The sequence below is a fragment of the Mesocricetus auratus genome, unplaced genomic scaffold, assembly GCF_017639785.1.
Source record: "Mesocricetus auratus isolate SY011 unplaced genomic scaffold, BCM_Maur_2.0 Super-Scaffold_2245, whole genome shotgun sequence".
NCBI lineage: Eukaryota > Metazoa > Chordata > Mammalia > Rodentia > Cricetidae > Mesocricetus > Mesocricetus auratus.
In genome coordinates this window covers 41,895,809-41,915,662 of record NW_024429180.1, presented here as the reverse complement: position 1 = coordinate 41,915,662, position 19,854 = coordinate 41,895,809, and the positions used below count along the sequence as shown (strand labels likewise).

General features: G+C 40.8%; 1 protein-coding gene across 5 annotated transcripts in view; it reads left to right on the top strand.

Annotated features, from left to right (window-relative positions):
- Elf1 (E74 like ETS transcription factor 1) overlaps positions 1–14,500 on the top strand; it is a 90,418-nt gene extending 75,918 nt beyond the window's left edge. For 3 of the 5 annotated variants that reach the window (XM_013114056.3, XM_013114055.3, XM_013114057.3), the window contains exons 4-9: positions 1,017–1,124; positions 2,694–2,858; positions 3,805–3,888; positions 4,773–4,965; positions 7,095–7,541; positions 12,432–14,500. In XM_013114056.3, coding sequence (XP_012969510.1) covers positions 1,017–1,124; positions 2,694–2,858; positions 3,805–3,888; positions 4,773–4,965; positions 7,095–7,541; positions 12,432–13,029 — 1,595 coding nt within the window. In that variant the 3' untranslated portion in view covers positions 13,030–14,500. The remainder of the gene's footprint in view (positions 1–1,016; positions 1,125–2,693; positions 2,859–3,804; positions 3,889–4,772; positions 4,966–7,094; positions 7,542–12,431) is intronic. The other 2 variants (XM_040755904.1, XM_021227664.2) reach the window with 2 other exon arrangements.
- Positions 14,501–19,854: the final 5,354 nt, after the last annotated feature.

Below are 19,854 nucleotides of genomic sequence, written 5' to 3'. Positions count from 1 at the left end.
ACACCACCACAGCCTGGCTAAATGTTAATTTTTTAAAATGTGAGATGATAATCATTGTGCTAGGCACTTTATCTTTTAGAAATATGTGATACAATACTTAGAGATAAAATATGGAGTAGCAGACCCAGATTTGTATTCCCAAGAATTGGGAGGTGGAGATAAAAGGATCAGCTGTTCTAGACCAGCCTCAGCTACATAGCGTGTTTGAGGCCAGGGTGGGCTATATAAGGTATTAAAAAAAATAGCACTGGGGCACTTGATGCCGATTCCCTATGATCCGAGTTTGATCCCAGGGACCTGCATGGTGTTCAGAAAGAACCATGTCCTTCAGCTTGTCCTCTGACCTCCATATATATGCTGCAGTATGAGTGAATATACATATAAACATATAAATTACAAAAATAACAAATCAACAACCAAACAAATGAATAAAAATGGGATCTTGAATTCCTTCACAGTGAACCTTTGTCGGTAGTAAAGATTTGGGGGTGGTGGGAGGGCATGAAAGATTAACTACTTTTTGACTGTGTTTGAAGCTGTGAGCTTGAGTTAAAGGTGGCTGTGAACTACCATGCAAATGCCGGGAAACAAATCCCAGTACTCTTCAAAAGCAACAAATGCCCTTCACCGCTAAGCCATCTCTCCAGACCCCCCACCTCCACCTGCTTTCCTATACCATCCAGGACTACCTACCTACTCAAGGGTGGCACTACCTTACCCAAGAAAATACCACACACACTTGTCTACAGGCCTGTCTGATGGGAACATATTTTCAATTGAGGTTCCTCTTCTTCCAACCAAACCAAACCAAACCAAAAACCTAGCCAGGATAGGGTGAGACCTTATACACACCCACCTCAGATTCAATATTATGGCATATGTTCTGTATCCTATAGTTTATATGCATACAAGCTCAATATTAAGTGGTATATCCTGGTTCAGAAGATGAGCACTGTGACTGTGAATTTCAGAGTGGCACATACGTTGGAGCTAATACTACTTTTGCTTTATTGTAGTTGAGGCTTCTTGTCATAATGGAGATGAAACAATTGAGACCATTGAGGCTGCTGAGGCACTCCTCAATATGGATTCTCCTGGCCCTATACTGGATGAAAAGCGAATAAGTGAGTGCTGATGATCATTTGTTAAAATGTTATGTTTAACTGATTTAAAATTTAATGAGCTTTTTAGAATAAAAAGTAATTTGTCCCTTATGAAATAGTAGATTATGCAAAAATCTTGTCTCCACCCCCAACATAATACTTTTTTTAGTTATTTGGGAATTTCATGCAGTGAGCCCTGATTACACTCACAAAATCTAGTCTCTTAACCTGTTTTTGTTGTTGTTGTTGTTTTTTGTTTTTAAAACTGTATGTGCATCAGCGTTTTGCCTGAAAAGTATGCATCTATAATGCAAGTGTGTAGTGTTGACAGAGGCCAGAAGAGGGTGTTGAATCTCCTGGAACTGGAGCAGTAGAGGGCTATGAGTCATGATGTAGGTGTTAGTAACTGAACCCCAGTCTTCTAAAAGAACACCAAGAGTCTTAACTGCTGAGCCATCTTTCCAGCCTCTCGTTGGTTTTCAACTCAGATTAGTACAATATAGTATTTTATATAGGTATAAATTGTACTGGATAGGCAAAAACCTACTGAAGTTTTTCCTAACCATTTGTTGCTTAAAATTCATTGCCAGTTTATTAACCTATTTTTAAATCTATTTCTCCTTTGGCCCTTTCTGACAAAGGGGAAGTGAAACTTAAAAGCATAGTTATGCCAGGTGATGGTGGTGCACACCTTTAATTCCAGCAGTCTGGAGGCAAAGGCAGGTGGATCTCTGTGAGTTCCAGCCTAGCCTGGTCTACAAATGAGTTCCAGGACAGCCAAAGCTACACAGAGAAACACTGTCTCAAGAAACAAAACAAAACAAAAAGAAACAAAAAAAAAAAAGAAAGAAAAAAACCAAAGTTACTAAGTCACTTCAAGGTAATTTATTGAATGTTGTGATGTGCACAACAGTCTGTTAGGCAATGGTGTGATATAAATAAGAAAACAGCTGTTACTCCTTTCTTCTGTCTTACAGCTTAATTTGAACCCATTCGTGCCTGTAAATAACTGTAAAGGTCAAAAGCAAAGGAGTGATAGCATAGTGCTCTGGAGGCAGTGGTGCTCTAGTTTTATGGAGACAGTGTTTAACAAATGACAGTTACACTCCATTAGACAGAGAAGACAGAAAAGGCATTCAAGTTAGAAGGAATCGAGTCAACCACAATTTCTTTTGAGAGAAGGATGTTTTTTGTATGTGTGGTTGAAGTGTCAGCTTCATGGTGAGTGGGATGAGATTGGAAAGGTAGGTTTGGTGTAGATCGTGAAACTTTAAATGGAATGCCGTGGAGTTTGTGTTGTATTCTTTTCCCTCAGTAAACTATAGGGAAGTATCTTTTGCTGTGAATTTTTCCTTCTTGTTTTCAAACAATAAAGCATTTATCTAGAGGTCTAATATGGTGAGATAGGAATTGAGTTTCAGAAGGTAGACATAGGGAGGGGAGGTAAGATAGACTGTATAGGAAGCCGAGCCTGGACTGCTTCAGTGTCCTCGATTTAGGGCAAAGGCAATAAAAAGCAGAGTTTATAGAGAAGAGAAATGATTTTGTTTATAATACACAACTGACTATAATTGATTTCATTCCCATTAGATAATAATATATTTAGTTCCTCTGAAGATGACATTGTTGCCCCAATCACCCATGTGTCCGTCACATTAGATGGAATTCCTGAAGTGATGGAAACTCAGGAAGTGCAAGAGATGAGTGCAGATTCCCCAGGAGCCTCATCCCCAGAACAGCCTAAGAGGAAGAAAGGTGAGTGTCTAACTTGCTTAGTATTGGTGGAGGATCCAAATACACTTTGTAGTAAAGGGTGTTTCTACACCAGTTAAGATATGTAAGAAAAAATGAGGTATTTCTTCATATTGGTTACTAAAACTTAGCTACTTAAAATAGTTGATCTGTCTCACTCAAAGGAGATTTTCCAACTACTTGTCTTTTGTTGCATTTATTTATGTTCAAATGTGTATGCTTGAGTGTGTGTGTGTGTGTGTGTGTGTGTGTGTGTGTGTGTGTGTGTGTGTGTGTGCCACCAATGCCCGGCTTTGTGGATAATTTATAAGCTCAAATTTTTCTGGTGTTAATAATAGTCTTGAAATTTTTAAGAGAGAGCACTAGTATGGTAATCTCAAAGAGAAATGCAGTATTTGAAATTTAACTTCATTTCTTTTTACAGGTGAACCAAATGGTAATTTCTGGTTTCTTTCCCATCCCCACTCTCATCCCTGGTGGGTAGGACTCTAACCTGGGAGTTTGTGCATGTTAGACAAGGGCTCTGATGAACTGTGTCTCTTTTCCTGAAGTGTAATTTCACATATAAGTAATTATTTGTGATCTAACCTGCTTAGTGTTCATTTTTTACTGAAGTTATTTTTCTTTTAGATAGCATTTTGAGCCAGGTACTGGTGGCACACACCTTTAATCCCAGCATTTGGGAGGCAGAGGCAGGTGGATCTCTGTGAGTTTGCAGCCAGCCTGGTCTATAGAGCGAGTGCCAGGATATGCTCCAAAGCTACCCAGAGAAACTCTGTCTCAAAAAGCAAAACAAAACAAAACAAAACAGATTTTGAGAGACCAGTTTGTATGTCTCATGTATAAAAGTTTGGAACTTGAAATTTTCAGTAATCATCAGTATAGCAAATCTGACCATCTTCATTCAAATTTGAGGGCAAATATTTATACAGAGCTATTCTGATTTCAGGAAGAAAAACAAAACCCCCACGACCAGATTCCCCAGCAAATACACCAAATATATCTGTGAAAAAGAAAAATAAAGATGGGAAGGGTAAGTCCTAAGATTTCTTTATTGTACAGGCCCAGTGCCTTCTCTTTCCCCCCTTCTCCCTTACACTCCTTTCCTGTCGTGTGTGTGTGTGTGTGTGTGTGTGTGTGTGTGTGTGTGTGTGTGTGTGTGTAAGTGAGGCACACATGTACCAAATGACTATGTAGGGTGTGTTAAACCTTTTAATCCAGGCTGGTCTTGAACTCCATAGTTTTTCCCATCTCCTAAATGCTAGGATTAAAGATGCCACACCACCATATCCCCAAACCCAGCTCATCACTCCCCTTGATAGAGTCAAGTATAACATACTTTGCCCAGTGATTATAGGATACTGTCATCAATTTCTGTAAAGAGGCTGGTAATAAAGTAGCCTATGAAATTCATTTCAGGTTTTTTTTTCATTTGGCCATCAAAATAATCCATTACTGCATTCGGCAATGTTTTGTAGCAGTTCAGCTAGGTCCTTACTATGGTGTGTTGGAGTGCTAGTGTTTTTACAAGTCTTGCTCTGATTTGAAGAATGTTATCATGGTTGACCTTTTGGTTCTGATATAAAAAGAACTATTGAAAGCTTTTTAAATTTTAATATCCTTTTGACGTTTTTACTATGTGATTGTTTTTAAAGAGCAGACAGAAAAGGTCTGTGTTTCCCCTTAGGCCATCATGAGTCTAATTGACAAGATTGCCATTCATACATCATTTATGTATGAATTTAGTAAGGTCTCTACCAGATCCTGCGACTATATTCATCAATCCTGAGCTAACTGATGATGTGATATTTCTTTGTGGGTAAAGATGGACCTTGTAAGACTTCTAGTCCAGTGGTTGGTTGGTTTGTACTTTTAAAGGGGAATGGGTTCCTTTAAAGTAAATTGATTTTGTTTCAGGAAACACAATTTACCTTTGGGAGTTTTTACTGGCTCTGCTTCAGGACAAAGCTACCTGTCCTAAATACATCAAATGGACACAGCGAGAAAAAGGCATTTTCAAACTGGTCGACTCTAAAGCCGTGTCCAGACTCTGGGGGAAGCACAAAAACAAACCTGACATGAACTATGAGACCATGGGAAGAGCGCTCAGGTATGCCCACCTTGTTATGTCAGACACGTCATTTCCCCGGTATTGAAAAACAGTCACCTTTTTAAAATGAAGGACTAGGATTGTGTTTATGCTGTTACGTTTTTGTATTGCTGGGGAATGAACCCAGGGCTTTGTGTATCCTAGACAAGCACTCTACCACGGAGCTACATTCCCAGCCCATGAATTATATTTATAGAAGGAAGACCGAGGTACTTACAGAATCCAGCATACATTTAAAGTTAAATCTTACTTCAACTGGGGAAAATATTGTTCTCATACAAATAATCATGCAAACAGCAGTCTAGTCTGAAAGTCAGGAATCTAGATTCTGAAACTTTTGAGCAACAATAAGAGGATTAAGCAATTTGAATTTGAGGGCATTCCTAAATTTGAATGTTTGACTGGTAAGATCTATGTGAATATTTAAAAATAATTCAAAAGCACCTCCAAAACCTTGGAACACTGTTGGTCTCAAGCATTTCAGAAAATAGATACCCAAGCTGTGTTTTACTTATAAAGAGATCTGAAATTTTATAAAATGTTAAAATGTAAATCTCAGATATCATTGTAGTAGAATAATGAATACTTCAATATTGATATTAGATAAAATCAATTGAAGCCCATTTTGTTTTGTTTTTCTATGACTGTATCATTATTCCATATATGAGTTGTTTGAGAAAGACTTGAAATAGAAATGATTACAGGATATATGTTTTGTCATCTTAGAACTTTCTCCTCTTGTTTTTCGGAGACAGGGTTTCACTATGTAAATTATGCTGGCCTTGAACTCACAGAGATCCACCTGTCTCTACCTTGAGAGTGCTAGGATCAAAGGTGTGCACCACCATGCCTTGTTTACAACTACTTCTTTGTCTTTTAATAGATTAAATTTGTTTAGCAACTTCTCCTCCTTCTTCCTCATAGCAGAGTTGGAATTTACTAAGTTTTTAAAAAAAGATTAACTTTATGTATTTGAATATTATGCTTGCAAACATGCCTGTGCATTATGTGCATGCCAGATGCCCAAAGAGGTCAGAGGAAGGGATTGGATCCCTTGAAATTAGAGTTATAGATGTTATGTGGGTGCTGGGTCCTCTTCAAGAACAATAAGTGCTCTTAACTGCTGAACCATCTCTCCAGCCCCAAGGAACGGTTTTAATGTGGTTTTAAGGACCAACATGTGAGGACAGAGAGAAGGAGAAAGGCGTCTATGGAAAGGGCATTATATTAAGAAGACATAGGTGTGCATTTACAAGAATCACTTTATTAAGACATGTGAATCACTAAATTTTGCACAATTGAATTAAACTTAAGCTTGCATGAATGCTGCTAGGAAGGTAGGGAGAGGAGATGATGCCTTGATTTGATTATCCCAACAAACTAGCAGCATGGAACCAGAAGGGAGAGAAGCAAAGCTCCAGTCATTCTGCACAGTTGCCTACTCAGGATTCATCTCGTTAATAAGGGCCTGTATGTGTTTGTGTTGTGTATGAATGGGTGCTTGTGGAGGTCGGAGGTTTGGGTGTCATCCTTGATTACTGTCCATGTTGTATTATGGTACCAGGTCTCTCAATGAGCCTGGAACTCTTTGATTCAGCTAGGCTGGTTGGTTAGTGAACGTGAGGGATCTCCTTGTCTCACTCCCTCTGCAGCACTGGGGCTACAAATGTGTCACTGGGCCCAGCCCTTGCATGGGTGCTGAGGACAGAGTTCAGGATCTTATGCAAACAGGCACTTTACTACATCATCTTAGTCCCTTACAAGGATTTAATCTGTGTATTAATTTGTATATATTTTGTATAAGTGCCCTTCCTTTACAAATTTCCCCATATTCTGCCTGGTGTGTTGAAGCACACCTTTAAGGGAGGCAAGATGCAGGCAGATCTTTGTGAGTTCATGGCCAGCCTGGTCTACATAGTGAGTTCCAGGACTGCCAGTGGTATTGTAGAGACCCTGCCTCAAAAAAACAAAAACAAAACAAAATAATAATAAATTCCCAGGAACAACAAAGTTCTTCATTTTTAAACTTTAGTCCTAAAATTTTATGATTAAGAAAAACTGATTTTGTTGATGATAATTTAATTTATATTTGATTTAATAAAATTGATGAAATTGTCTGCTTTGACTAGGTACTATTACCAAAGAGGTATTCTTGCAAAAGTGGAAGGTCAGCGCTTGGTGTATCAGTTTAAAGAAATGCCAAAAGATCTTATATACATAGACGATGAGGATCCAAGTTCCAGCATAGAGTCTTCAGATCAATCCTTATCTTCAACAACCACATCAAGTCGGAATCAAGCAAACCGATCAAGAATATCTTCAAGTCCAGGAATAAAAGGAGGGGCCACTACAGTTCTGAAACCAGGGAATTCTAAAGCTACAAAACCCAAAGATCCTGTGGAAGTTGGACAGCCATCAGAAGTTTTGAGGACAGTGCAACCCTCACAGCCCCCCTATCCTACCCAGCTCTTCCGGACTGTTCATGTAGTACAGCCAGTACAAGCTGTCCCAGAAGAAGCAACCATAACCAGCACCATGCAGGAAGAAACAGCAAATTCTTCAGTTCAGAGTATTAGGTGAGGAAACAGTGACTGTGAATGTTGCTGTGTGATGTTCTGAGCAGGGGCATTGTTAACTGGATCAGTATTCAGAAGGTAGAGTTCTTGGTCAATAGGTTGTTCCAGGAGAAAAATTCCATCAGTTCTCTGTTGTTCTCAGCAGCTCTGTTTTTGCTTATTTTTATTATATATACATGGGGGGGGCTTTTGTGTACCTGACTGTAGATGCCTGTGAAGACCTGATATAGTTGGTTCCTTGGAGCTGGAGATCTAGACAGTTGTGAGTTGCTCGATGTTGGTGTTGGGATGGGAATTGAATTCCTGTCCTCTGCAAGAGCGGTGCATGCTCCTAACCACAAAATCATCTTTCTAGACCATGTTTGTTTTTTGAGATGAATATCATATAGCCCAGGATAGCCTCAAACTGTCGCTATTGGACCTTCTTATCATCTGATTCTGTCTCTCCCAAGTGCTGTTTGCTGTTACTCTACTGATATGTGTGGCCTAATTAGATCACAGTCTATAAAAACCCAGCCTAAATTGTCATAACTGAGACGTTTAGGATGCATTGGCTACCAAGAGTAAATGTTATCCCTTGAGGAAACCCTGCTGTGGAAGGTCAGGTGTCAGTTCCTCTTCCTCAGGCGTTAATGTGCCAGATGGTGGAAAGTCTCCCAGTCTACTTTAATCAAATCAGACTTGAAAAGGTGCTGAACATCTAACTGACCAAGAAAATCCTATCTCTAGATTGGTCTTCTGAAAAATTTAGGACTGTTCTCATTGGATTTTTAGAATAAGTCAAGAAATAATGGTCCAAAATTAAATGGATATTTATAGTTCTTGTAGTTGGTCTTAGTTAGGAGTTCTATTGCTGTGAAGGAACACCATGGCCAAAGCAAGTTGAGGAGGAAAGGGTTTATGTAAATCGCAGGAATTAACATCAACATCTGAAGTTTTCCTTTAAATCAATTTATAACGTATATACTCATACATTTTAAAGTTTTAATTTGATTTGAACTTCATGATAGTTCAATGAATATTGAAGTAAAATCCCGGTAAGGTGTTTTCTGAGAACTATCCCTGGTAAATATTGAAGTCCATTTTCTTTAATTCTTATTCAGGCACTAATAGTTTGCCTTAAGGTCTTTAAAATGATCCTGTTAAAATGCCTAAATCTGTAGGCTTACTTTAAAAGCAGGTAACACAGTAGGAAGAGAGCCTGCCACACTTTTCGGCCCACCAGCCTTGTCAGTTACTAAATGTGCAAATCAGTAGACTTTTAGGAATATCTCCTCACCTCTAAAATGAAAACAGTACTTAACAATGCAGGTGGTTGTGACAATTAAATTACACTTCTTGGCACCTGGGTCAATTTTCAACACAAGTTGAATGTCACATAATAATTCTCAGAAATTCTGATGAATTGTAAATCAGCAATATTATAGCTCTTAGTTACAGGCAGCATCTTATGAGTTTTAAAAAGTAGTTAACTTGAAGATAAAACTGATGTAGCATAATTGGATACAACTGACAATTTAATTCTAATGAACAATGTTTGGAAATTCCTGTGGCTACAGGGACTTCATGGTGGCTTATTCTTTAATAGCTATGTTTCTTTTGACACGATATCTTGTATCCCAGGCTGACCTCAAATTTGATATATATATATGATATTGTCCTTGAACTTTTGGTCTTCCTGCCTCTTCCTCTGAGTGTTGAGATTATAGGAGTCTGCCACCATGCCCAGCTTTTGTTTGGTTTCGAGACAAAGAATTGATACGCAGCTGAGGCAGGGTGTACTATTGTCTCGTCTCACCACCTACATACTGTGATTTCCAGCCTGCGATATTATAATCTCCAACTGTTTATTTTTTTGAGATAGGGTCTCTCCGTGTAGCCTCTGCTGTCCTAGAACCAGGTCTGTAGACTAGGCTGGCATCAAACTCTTATCAAAAAAGATGGCTTTTAAAACCATTGAGCAAGTCAGGCAGTGGTGGTGAATGCCTTTAATCCGAGCACTTGGGAGGCAGAGGCAAAATGATCTCTGTGAGTTCCAGGCCAGCTTGGTCTACAAATGGAGTTCCCGGACAGCTAGGGCTACACAGAGGAATGCAGTCTCAAAAAAACAAAAACAAAAAAACAGTGTGTATTGTAAAGGTTAGGCACATAGGCTCTGAAGTCAAATTGATACCTGTTTTATCTTAAGGAATCTGTCAGCCTCTTTAACAAAGTATCTATATGTAAAATGAGGATCATAGAATTTATAGATTATTCTTGTTTATAGACTATGTGATAACTAGATGACAAATGCTATTTTTTCTATAGATTTATGTAAATGCTTGGTATGGGAAGGTCTTGTGACTTTTTTTGTGTGTGACTTTATTTTAAAAAGTGGTGTCTGCCTGGGTATGGTGGTGTTGCTGGTGGTCTTGTCTGGGTCCAGATTCTTTCTTGGTGTCTTATACAAAGAATTGAACACACACACACACACACACACACACACACACACACACACACACACACACACACACAGACAGACACACACGGTAAAGTAGCAAGAAGTTTTGCTTAGAGAGATAGTACATGAAATACTGCAAGGCAGCAGTGGATGACTTGAGCTGGACTGCCCCAGAGCAGCAGTTAATGTTTAGGGCTTGCTTTTGGGTTACAGGACAAGGAGTTGGTTCCTAAGGGTTGTTCTGTTTTGATTAATAGTCTTAGACTGTATAAGCCTTTGCTTATTCTGTATGTCATGATATATTTTAATCAGATGAGTGTCCCTTGTGTATATACATAAGGAGGTAAATAGGTATTTTCTCCCAAAAGTTGACTGGGAGGATACAGTTGGTCTTACTGCAGATGTACCCTGCTGCTCATGTCTGGATATATTCTGAGACTACAAAACAGGAGTCATGAAGCATTTATATTCTGAGACTACAAAACAGGAGTCATGAAGCATTGCCAAGAAAGGGACAACTTATTCTGTTCTTTGAAGTGGGGTACATATGCAGCTTGATGCAGGTAGGGTCCCCAGGCTGCTAAGCTATCCCTGTGCTTGTCACACAGCTACAGTCTCATCTCTCAGGAGCTTGAGGCAGAGGATCATAGTTTTATGCCAGCTTGAACTATATTATAGTAAGATCCTATCTGCAAACAAACGAAAAGAAATCTAAGTGCCAATGGAATGGCTCAGCAGGTAAAAGCTTTGCTTCAGTGATCTAAGTTTGATCTCTGGGACCCATTTGTAGAAGGAGAGAACTGGTGGATCCAAGTTATCTTCTGATACCTACAAGTATGCCTTGTGGCATGTATGCAATCACTGGTAGACAAACACATCAACACATGCAATTTGTAAGTATATATTTTTAGAAAATTTTGGTCAGGTATCTATTCAAACTGATTTCCTCAAAGATACTTAGGTTTAGATGGGGAGTCACGGTGTATTTTGGAAAACCCTCTTCCCTAAGGTTTTTTCAACTCACTTTGTTTGCTAAATACTACCACACCTTTATTGTGAGTCATACCTTTCCCACCTATTAAATCTTTATTATTTAACTCTTGTTGTCTTCTAGCTGTGCCCTTCTAGAGAGCCATCAAAGCTGGGCATGGTGGTACATGCCATACTCAACACTCAAGATGATCACTATAAGTTTGAAGCCAACTTGGTTAACATAGCAGGTTCTAGGTCAGCCAGAGCTACATAGCAGGATCCTTTTTCCAAAATTAAAAAAAATAAATTTAATTAAAAAAATAAAGAAAAATCTGTTATCCTCCCATAGACATCATGATGTTCACAATGGTGATTTGAGTGCCAGTCTGAACAGAGATCTGGCATTCCACATGGGTGCTGTAGTCATCCTGTGCCTTCCCACTTCTGTGAACTGGATTTTACACTAATATTTTTATGTTAAATTGCAGTTTTATGTTGGTTGGAGTAGCATATGTCTATAATCTTGTCTGCTGGTTGATGGGGTCAGGGCTAGTCTGGGCAGCATAGAAAAACCCTATATTGAAAAAATTACTGTGAAAATTACTTGGGCCTCTAAAATTGCTAAAATACATGTGTTTTATTTTGTCAAAGCTTGGCCTTAACTTTACTCTCTGTTGGCTTAGAACTCATAAGTTATAGTCATGATTTGTATGATATAGACCTGATACCAATTATGAGCTACTAAAATCCTAGTCACTCTGTTAAAAAATAGATAATTCTGTTAAGATAGGACTTTTTTGAAGCTAAGCATTTTTCCTCTTATGTTAAAAAATAGATTGAACACAATTATGTGACATTTGAGGTTTGCTAGGAGTGTGCATGGTGAATCAACAGACCTGCTTTTAAATTTATACTTTTCTTTAGGGTGACTCATGCATAAATGCCTTGGTTCATGTGTCGATCTCTCACTTGTATTGATGTGGCAGTATTCATAGATTTTTCACTCGAGATAGAGTCTTTCTTTGCAGCCCTGACCTCGAACTACCTCCACCTCCTGAGTGTGGTGATTACAGGGGTGTGCAGCTGCCACACCTAGCATAATGTTTATTTTTTTGTTATTTTGTTTTCTTTAGTGCCTTCATAATGTTTAAAACAAGGATGACATGATGTAGGGGAAGTAGCAATGGGACTGTATAATATACTTTTAAGAATAACTTGTGGCCGGGCGTTGGTGGCGCACGCCTTTAATCCCAGCACTCGGGAGGCAGAGACAGGTGGATCTCTGTGAGTTCGAGACCAGCCTTGTCTACCGAGTGAGTTCCAGGACAGGCTCCAAAACAATACAGAGAAACCCTGTCTCGAAAAAACCAAAAAAAAAAAAAAAAAAAAAAAAAAAAAAGAATAACTTGTGAAGTCTTACAGTTTTAAAAGATGTATCATTTGCTCATTGTCTCACTTCTATTTGGTGATCTCAATAGGACAATACAGGCTTCAACCCAGGTTCCAGTAGTTGTGTCTCCTGGCAGCCAGCAGTTGCATACAGTAACGCTCCAGACAGTGCCACTCACAACGGTGATAGCCAGCACAGACCCATCGTCAGGTGCCGGCTCCCAGAAATTTATCCTACAAGCCATTCCATCATCACAGCCCGTGACAGTACTGAAAGAAAACGTCATGCTGCAGTCACAGAAGCCGGGCTCTCCTCCTTCAATTGTCTTTAGCCCCACCCACGTACAGCAGGTCCTTACAAGCAATGTTCAGTCCATCTGCAATGGAGCCGTCAGCGTGGATTCATCTCCATCCTTCAGTGCCACTACACCTGTGGTGACCTTCTCTCGAAGTTCCCAGCTGGTTGCACACCCACCTGGCACTGTGATCACCTCTGTTATCAAAGCTCAGGAAACAAAAACTCTTAAACAAGAAGCAGAGAAAAAGGCTGAAGATCATGTGAATGAAGACACTGAGAAAACTGAAGAGCAGCTACAGCCTTACGTGATGGTGGTATCCAGTTCAAACGGGTTTCCCTCTCAGGTAGCCATCAAGCGCAATGAACTGCCGGAGCCCAACTCTTTTTAATTAACACACCAAAGGAATTATGGGTGGTTATTTTTTTAATTGAACTCAGTTTTTGGTTGTCTGAAAATAACCTGATTTTTTCCAAGATAAATCTACAGAAGTTCATAATTTTGTAATTGTTAAAAAGTTACTTTTGACTTTTCTAGATGAGGAAAACCCAAGTGTTTCTCTTATCTATGTTTCAGAACTCAGTTGTGAAGGAGCAAGAATTTTATACTATGAAGAAATTCTTGAGATTTTTTTCAGTTGCTATATCAAGTATTTTTAAAGTTCCTTTTCTAACTTGACACTGTATTAGCTTCCTGACTTGTTTGTAAATACTAAAGTATAAGTCAACAGGAAATATATAGGAAATATTTTCATTCCACTTGTATAATTTAAGTCTTGACTCAGATGCAAGAAACTTATTTTATACTATTAAAATTATTATGATGTCACTTAGCTTGGCATTAGTTGGCTGCACTGTTTAAGAATGTAAGCCCAGTGTGTTAGCAAATGAAGTCCCAGCACTTGGGAGGTGGACAAAGGGCAATCAGGAGTTCAAGGCCTACCTTAGCTACATAGTGAGTTTGAAGCCAGCCTGGGCTACATGAAGCCTTACAAAACAAAACACAAAACCAAAAAACCAAAAGAAAGCAACAAGAAAAAGATTTAAGTGTGCCTGCAATACATCAGAGATGTGATATTGTAAAGGCAGCCTGTAAATGACACTCCCACTAGCTGGGTGTGTAAGCTGGGCAGGCCACTTAATCTGATAGTCTTCATCTGCTAGAGGGTACACTGGACTAGACTAAATGGTCTCCAAGTTCCCTTCTAATCATAAATTTTATGGTTTTTAGTATCTGTACTTTAAAAAATATTCAGAATATTATCAGATTTCCTAATGTAAATAGGTAAAATACTGTATAAAATGCTTTCCTCACAAAATTATTCTTATACATAAGATCTATCTGCCATCAACTCTAAGTTCTTTGTTCATTAATTCCTAGACCACCATGTATTGTGGCTTATTAGTAAGCTTACGTGCTGAGTGCTAAATGACAGCCTGCTGTTCTGAGAGAGCCAGGGTTTCAAAGGGTCAAGGGAGTAAACTGAGTCCTGAGCTAGTAGTGGAGTCAGTTATTACAAAAGCACAATTGCTTTTTATTTGGATAATTTTTTTACTGTGGGTGAAGGGGGAAGGAAATTGCATACAAAGATAACATATATCCAAGTTTCTGAAGTAGAATTCTTAGATTACTTTTTCAACTGTAAATAATGTACATTTAATGTCACAAGAAATTGTTTTCTGCAAATTTTCTAGTATAGAAATTTTTGTAGAAGAAAAATCATTATGGTTAGAGGGCTAATATGATATGTTTTCATAGTATAAAATGAATTTGTATTTAAACAAAAATTTAAATTTTGGAATCCTCTAAGCGTTTTTGTATCTTTAATTGTTTATTATTAAATCATGTAAAAATTCTCAATATTTCTGTTTTCAAGCAAGTGTTTCTTGTCTTTATTTCTTTTGCTTTTTGACACAAGGCCTCCCTGAACACATTGTGCTATCCTGGAACTAGTTATGATCCCGCTTCAGACTCCTGAGTGCAGGCACATGCCACCATATCTGGCAAGTGTTCTTCTAATACTGTGTATACATCCATGTGCATGCCTGAGCATGCACAACTTTAAGGGAGTTGTTTCTTTTCTTACACATGGGTTCTCGGGGTAGAATTCAGGCTTGAACAGTGTTTTACCCAGGCTTGCACAGTGTTTATACCCAATGAGCCTTCACACTAGCCCTGGTAAATGCTTCTTAAAGAACACACACACACACACACACACACACACACACACACACACACACACACTAGTATTTATAGTGGTACCAGAGGATCAGATGTTTAGTCAAAGTTGCAGGCTATCTTTTCCTTTTGCCATACAATATGACAGTTTATAGACATCACACAATAAAATACCAACGATGTAGTTCATTTTATTATTAATATTAAGGTGGCAAAAGAGCAGTTGCGCAAGAGGAGAATGTACTGATAACAAATCTACTTCCAAAATAATGGCAATTATCCATTAGGTTATGACCTCTGCTCTCATGACCTCTTTTGCTGGTTAGGTTTTGTCGATTTGAGAAAAGCTAGAGTCACCTGGGAAAAAGTACCCTCACCTGAGAAAATGCCTCCTTCAGACTGACTGGTTGAGAGGGTTAAGCCCTCTGTGGGTGGTGCCATCCTTAGGCAGGTGGTCCTGAGATGTATAAAAAAGCAGTTTGTGAGGCAAGACTTGTTAGATCTTTTATAAGGCTTTTCACAGAGTAGTAGGTGAGATAGTGCAAACCTGTAATCCCAGAATGCAGGGACATAGAGCAGGGCCATCTTCAGCCATACAGTCAGTCTGAATCTCTGTCTTCAGAAAGCCAAAATAAATAATAATCTTATATCTGAGGCTGGGGCTCTAAATACACTTTAAAAAATGTTTGGGTGCACGTGCAGGAATGCGAGATCTATCAGAGAACACAGGTCCTACAGATCCTCTGTTACTGCTTCCAGCTTTGACATGGGTCCTGAGGGTCCAAGTTCAGGCCACCAGGCTTACACAGCAAGTGGTTATTTTCACTGAGCCATCTCCCCAGCCCTAAAACAGTTCTTATTAGATGTTAGTCAATTAATTGCTAAACTTGGAAAAATTCAAGAAAACAAAAATCTGTAATATGGAATACTGCTCTCTCAGTGGTAACTTACTAATTATCATACACTAGTATGCAGTGTGTGTGTATACACACACGTGTGTTGAGACAAGGTCTCAACTATGTACTCCTGGCTGGCCTTGGATTCAGCAGATCCACTTGCTTTTGCCTCCCCAGTCCTGGGATTGAAGGTATGTGCCAGAACACTAACTTTTCTCTTTTCAAAACACAGTTCCTCTTGCCTCTGCCTCCAAAGTACTGGAATTAAAGGTGTGTGCCACCACTGCCTGGCAATATATAACTTTAAAAACATTTGGTGTGTATGTGTGTAAGTATTCTATTGCTATAAAGAGACACCATGAACATGGCAACTTTTATAATAGAAAGCACATAATTGGGGCTTGCTTACAGCTTCAGAGGTTCAGTCTTCCATCCTCATGGCAGCATACAGACATTGTAGCTAAGAGTTCTACATCCAGATTGGAAACAGGAAAAGAGAGATACACTGGGCCTAGTTTGAGCACTTAAAACTTCAACGCCTACCTACAGTGACACACATCCCTCATCAAGGTCACACCTTTCAAATAGTGCCATTCCTTGGTGACCAAACATTGAAATCTATGAGGCTATCGGTGCCATTCTCATTCAAACCATGACAATGTATTTTTGTCCACATGTATATTTACATACACAAACATGTATGTGTGTGTGTGTGTGCACGTTTATGAAGTGCCTGTAGAAGCCAGAAGGTGTTGGATACCTCAGACTGAAGTTATGGATGGGTGTGAGCTGCCTTGGGGGTACTGGGAATTGAACTTCTGATTCCTGGGAGAGTAGGTAGTGCTCTTAACCTCTGAGCCATTTCTCCAGCATACTAATAAATAATTTTTACAGGTATATAGTATTAGTATTGTTGGGCCCCAGCCCCCACTGTCTTGCTCCACTGGTATCAACCTTTAAGTATGAAAACACAAACTCTTATACCTAGGGTTTCTCCACTGTGCTGTAAGTCTGTATATAAGGCTGCTCCCTTCTTACACACACACACACACACACACACACACACACACACACACACACACACACACACACACACACATTCTCTCTCCTCTCTCTCTCAGTACAAGCGGCCTAATGTCTTGTCTTTCATTTAAATCCCCAGGCTCTCACTTGATACATTAGACTTGCTTGTGGCGAAGTATACTATAAACAACTTGGAGAAAACTGTTTTTTTCAAGGGAGGGTCTCAATGTATAGCTCTGTTTGATCTTGAATTTACTTGTTAGATTAACCTTTAGTCTTGGCAATCCTCCTGCCTCAGTCTCACAATTAGAGATTAAAAGTGTGTGTCACAAAACCAGCTAAACCAAATCTTTTTAGTGTGTGTGTGTGTGGGGGGGGTGTAGATGGAGAGCATGGGTGTGAAGGTCAAAGAATATCTTTGTGGAGTTGGTTCTCTCCATCCATCTTGACTTATGTCCTGGGGAGCAAACTCAGTTTTCCAGGCTCGTGTAACACATGATTTTACCGGCTGAGCCACCACCTCACTGGACCCTAAACTAAATCTCTTAAATTAGGTTAGTAGAGCTTTTCACTGCATAGAAAGACAGCAGTTCATTGTGGGGACAACAGACCTTGAGCAGAGACCCACTTCCCCATCAGCCAGGGATCAGGCAGCTGTAAGACAATGTTTACTAAAAACATGCTTACTAAAAACTGAAAGACCCCGGCCCAGCACAGGTGGCTGAGGCCTATGGAAAATTCCTTTCCCCCACAGATCAGCCGAATAGTCATTTTTTCGATCAGAAGGAAGCTCAGCTCAAGGTCTTTACAGCTGCATAGTCACTACTATCTCTGTCCAGATAGGGGCCCAGGTGTCTATGGTCTGCACAGCCAGCCCAGAAAGATTGGGCAGGCACAGAAACCCTTTGTTCTTCAGATAGGGCCAAGGCCAAGAATTGAGTTCTGAGAGAAACCTTAATTGCCTCTCTGTCCAGATGGGAGAAACCTTAATTGACCTCGTTCTGAGCCCCCGCCTCATTTAAATTACCCAATCAGGGTCCTGTAACTAGGCTTCTCGCTTCTGTACTGCGCTTTTTACTATAAAAGAACCCCTGAGTCCCCAGCTCGGGGCTCTCAGTTCCCGAGACTGAGACGCCCCGGGTACCCGTGTATTATCAATAAAGCCTCTTGCTGTTTGCATCCAAGCTCGTGGCCTCGGTGTTCCTTGGGTTCGGGTCTCCCTCCCGTGAAAGTCCCCCGCCTGGGGTCTTTCATTTGGTGCATTGGCCGGGAAGTGAGACCCCGCCCAGGGACCACCGACCCACTTCTGGGAGGTAAGAATTGTCCGGACTAAATTTCTGTTGTTCTGTTGTCTGCTGTCTGTCTATGCCTGTTATTTTCTTGCGCCTGCGTTCGTAGTATACAGCTGTATGCATTTGTAAGCTCCAGGAGACGTCCTGGTAGCGTTTGGAGTACTCATGTTGTTTGGGGGCCCCGTTTGTATTTGGAGTACTCATTTGTAGGGGTGGATGTCAATCTGCCCCGTTTGTATTTGGAGTACTCATTTGTAGGGGTGGATGTCAATCTGCCCCGTTTGTATTTGGAGTACTCATTTGTAGGGGTGGATGTCAATCTGCCCCGTTTGTATTTGGGGTTCTTAAGGAACCGTTTGTTTGGGGTAGATGCCTAGGAATCTGCCCCGTTTGTATCTGGGAGTCCTTAGGGACTCGGTTGTTTGGGGTAGATGCCTAGGAATCTGCCCCGTCTGTTTGGGGAAGTCCCACTGGCCGAGGGAGTTTCCATCCTGATAGGGGACAAGGACGGGAGCACAAGGCCCCCGTCCCCGATCTGAATTTGCTTTTGACTTTCGTCAAAGCCGCGCAGCGAAAATCTGTTTGTTTTTGTTTCTTATCTGTTCGTCCGTCTGAATGTCGTTTGTCATCGCTCTCGAGATGCTTGTAACCGGACTGTCGCGCGCAAGAAGCATGGATCATCCTTTGCTCTTCTGAATGGCCAACTTTTGATGTTGGCTGGCCACGAGATGGCACCTTTAACCCTCAAATTATTTTCCAGGTGAAAGAGAAAGTCATGGATCCTGGACCCCAGGGCCACCCGGACCAAGTACCCTATATAGTTACCTGGGAAGTGCCGGTCTATGACCCTCCCTCCCCCTCCTCTTCCCTAACCCCCGCCGCCGCCGCTGCGGCACCGCTCGGGCTGCGGCCCATTTCCGGTTCGCGTTCAGCGTCCCGGCCGCTGCGCGAAGGGCGCCCTGAATGTGACGGCGCGACCAGCGACAATGCGAGGGGAGCTGTGTCTGCCTCCCTGCGGCCCGCGATGGACCGGGTCAGAGAGCGGCCGCCACGCCCCTCGGCCCCGCTCCCCGGCAGACGCTCCGGCCCTTCCGGGCGGCGCCGTAGCCTCAGCCCGCTCCGGATTAAACCGCCCTGCCTCCGGACGGGCCATAATGGCCAGTTGCAGTACTGGCCGTTCTCTGCCTCAGATCTTTATAACTGGAAAAATAATAACCCCTCCTTTTCAGCAGACCCCGTGAGACTGACTGATCTATTAGAATCGGTTCTCACTGCCCAACAGCTTTTTGCAAGTCCTCCTAACTTCGGAGGAGAGACAGCGGGTCCTTGAAGCCCGGAAAATTTGTTCCTGGGGCAAATGGACAACCTACGCAGCTTCCAAATGAAATTGATGCTGCCCAGACTGGGACTTCACCACTGAGGCAGGTAGGACCCATCTAATGTCTTTAATGCCAGTTGCTTGTAGCGAGTCTCCGAAAGATGGATAAGCAATCTATAAATTTGGCCCAGGTAAGACAGATAGTTCAGAAGGCAGAGGAATCGCCAGCCGCATTTTTTGAAAGACTTAAGGAAGCTTACAGAATGTATAACCCATATGACAGGGGTATACACTACCAGATGTATTGAGGGAGACAGAACGCATTTTTTAGAAGCTCAGACAGAGAGAGAAAAGATGGAGACAGAATGTCAGAGACAGGAAATGAGAGAGACAGGATAGCAAGGGACAAGAAGCGTAACAGAGAAATGACTAAACTGTTGGCCACAGTAGTCGCAGAGCAGAGACAGGATAGGCAGAGAGAGGGACGAAGGGGGCCTCACTTAGAAAGA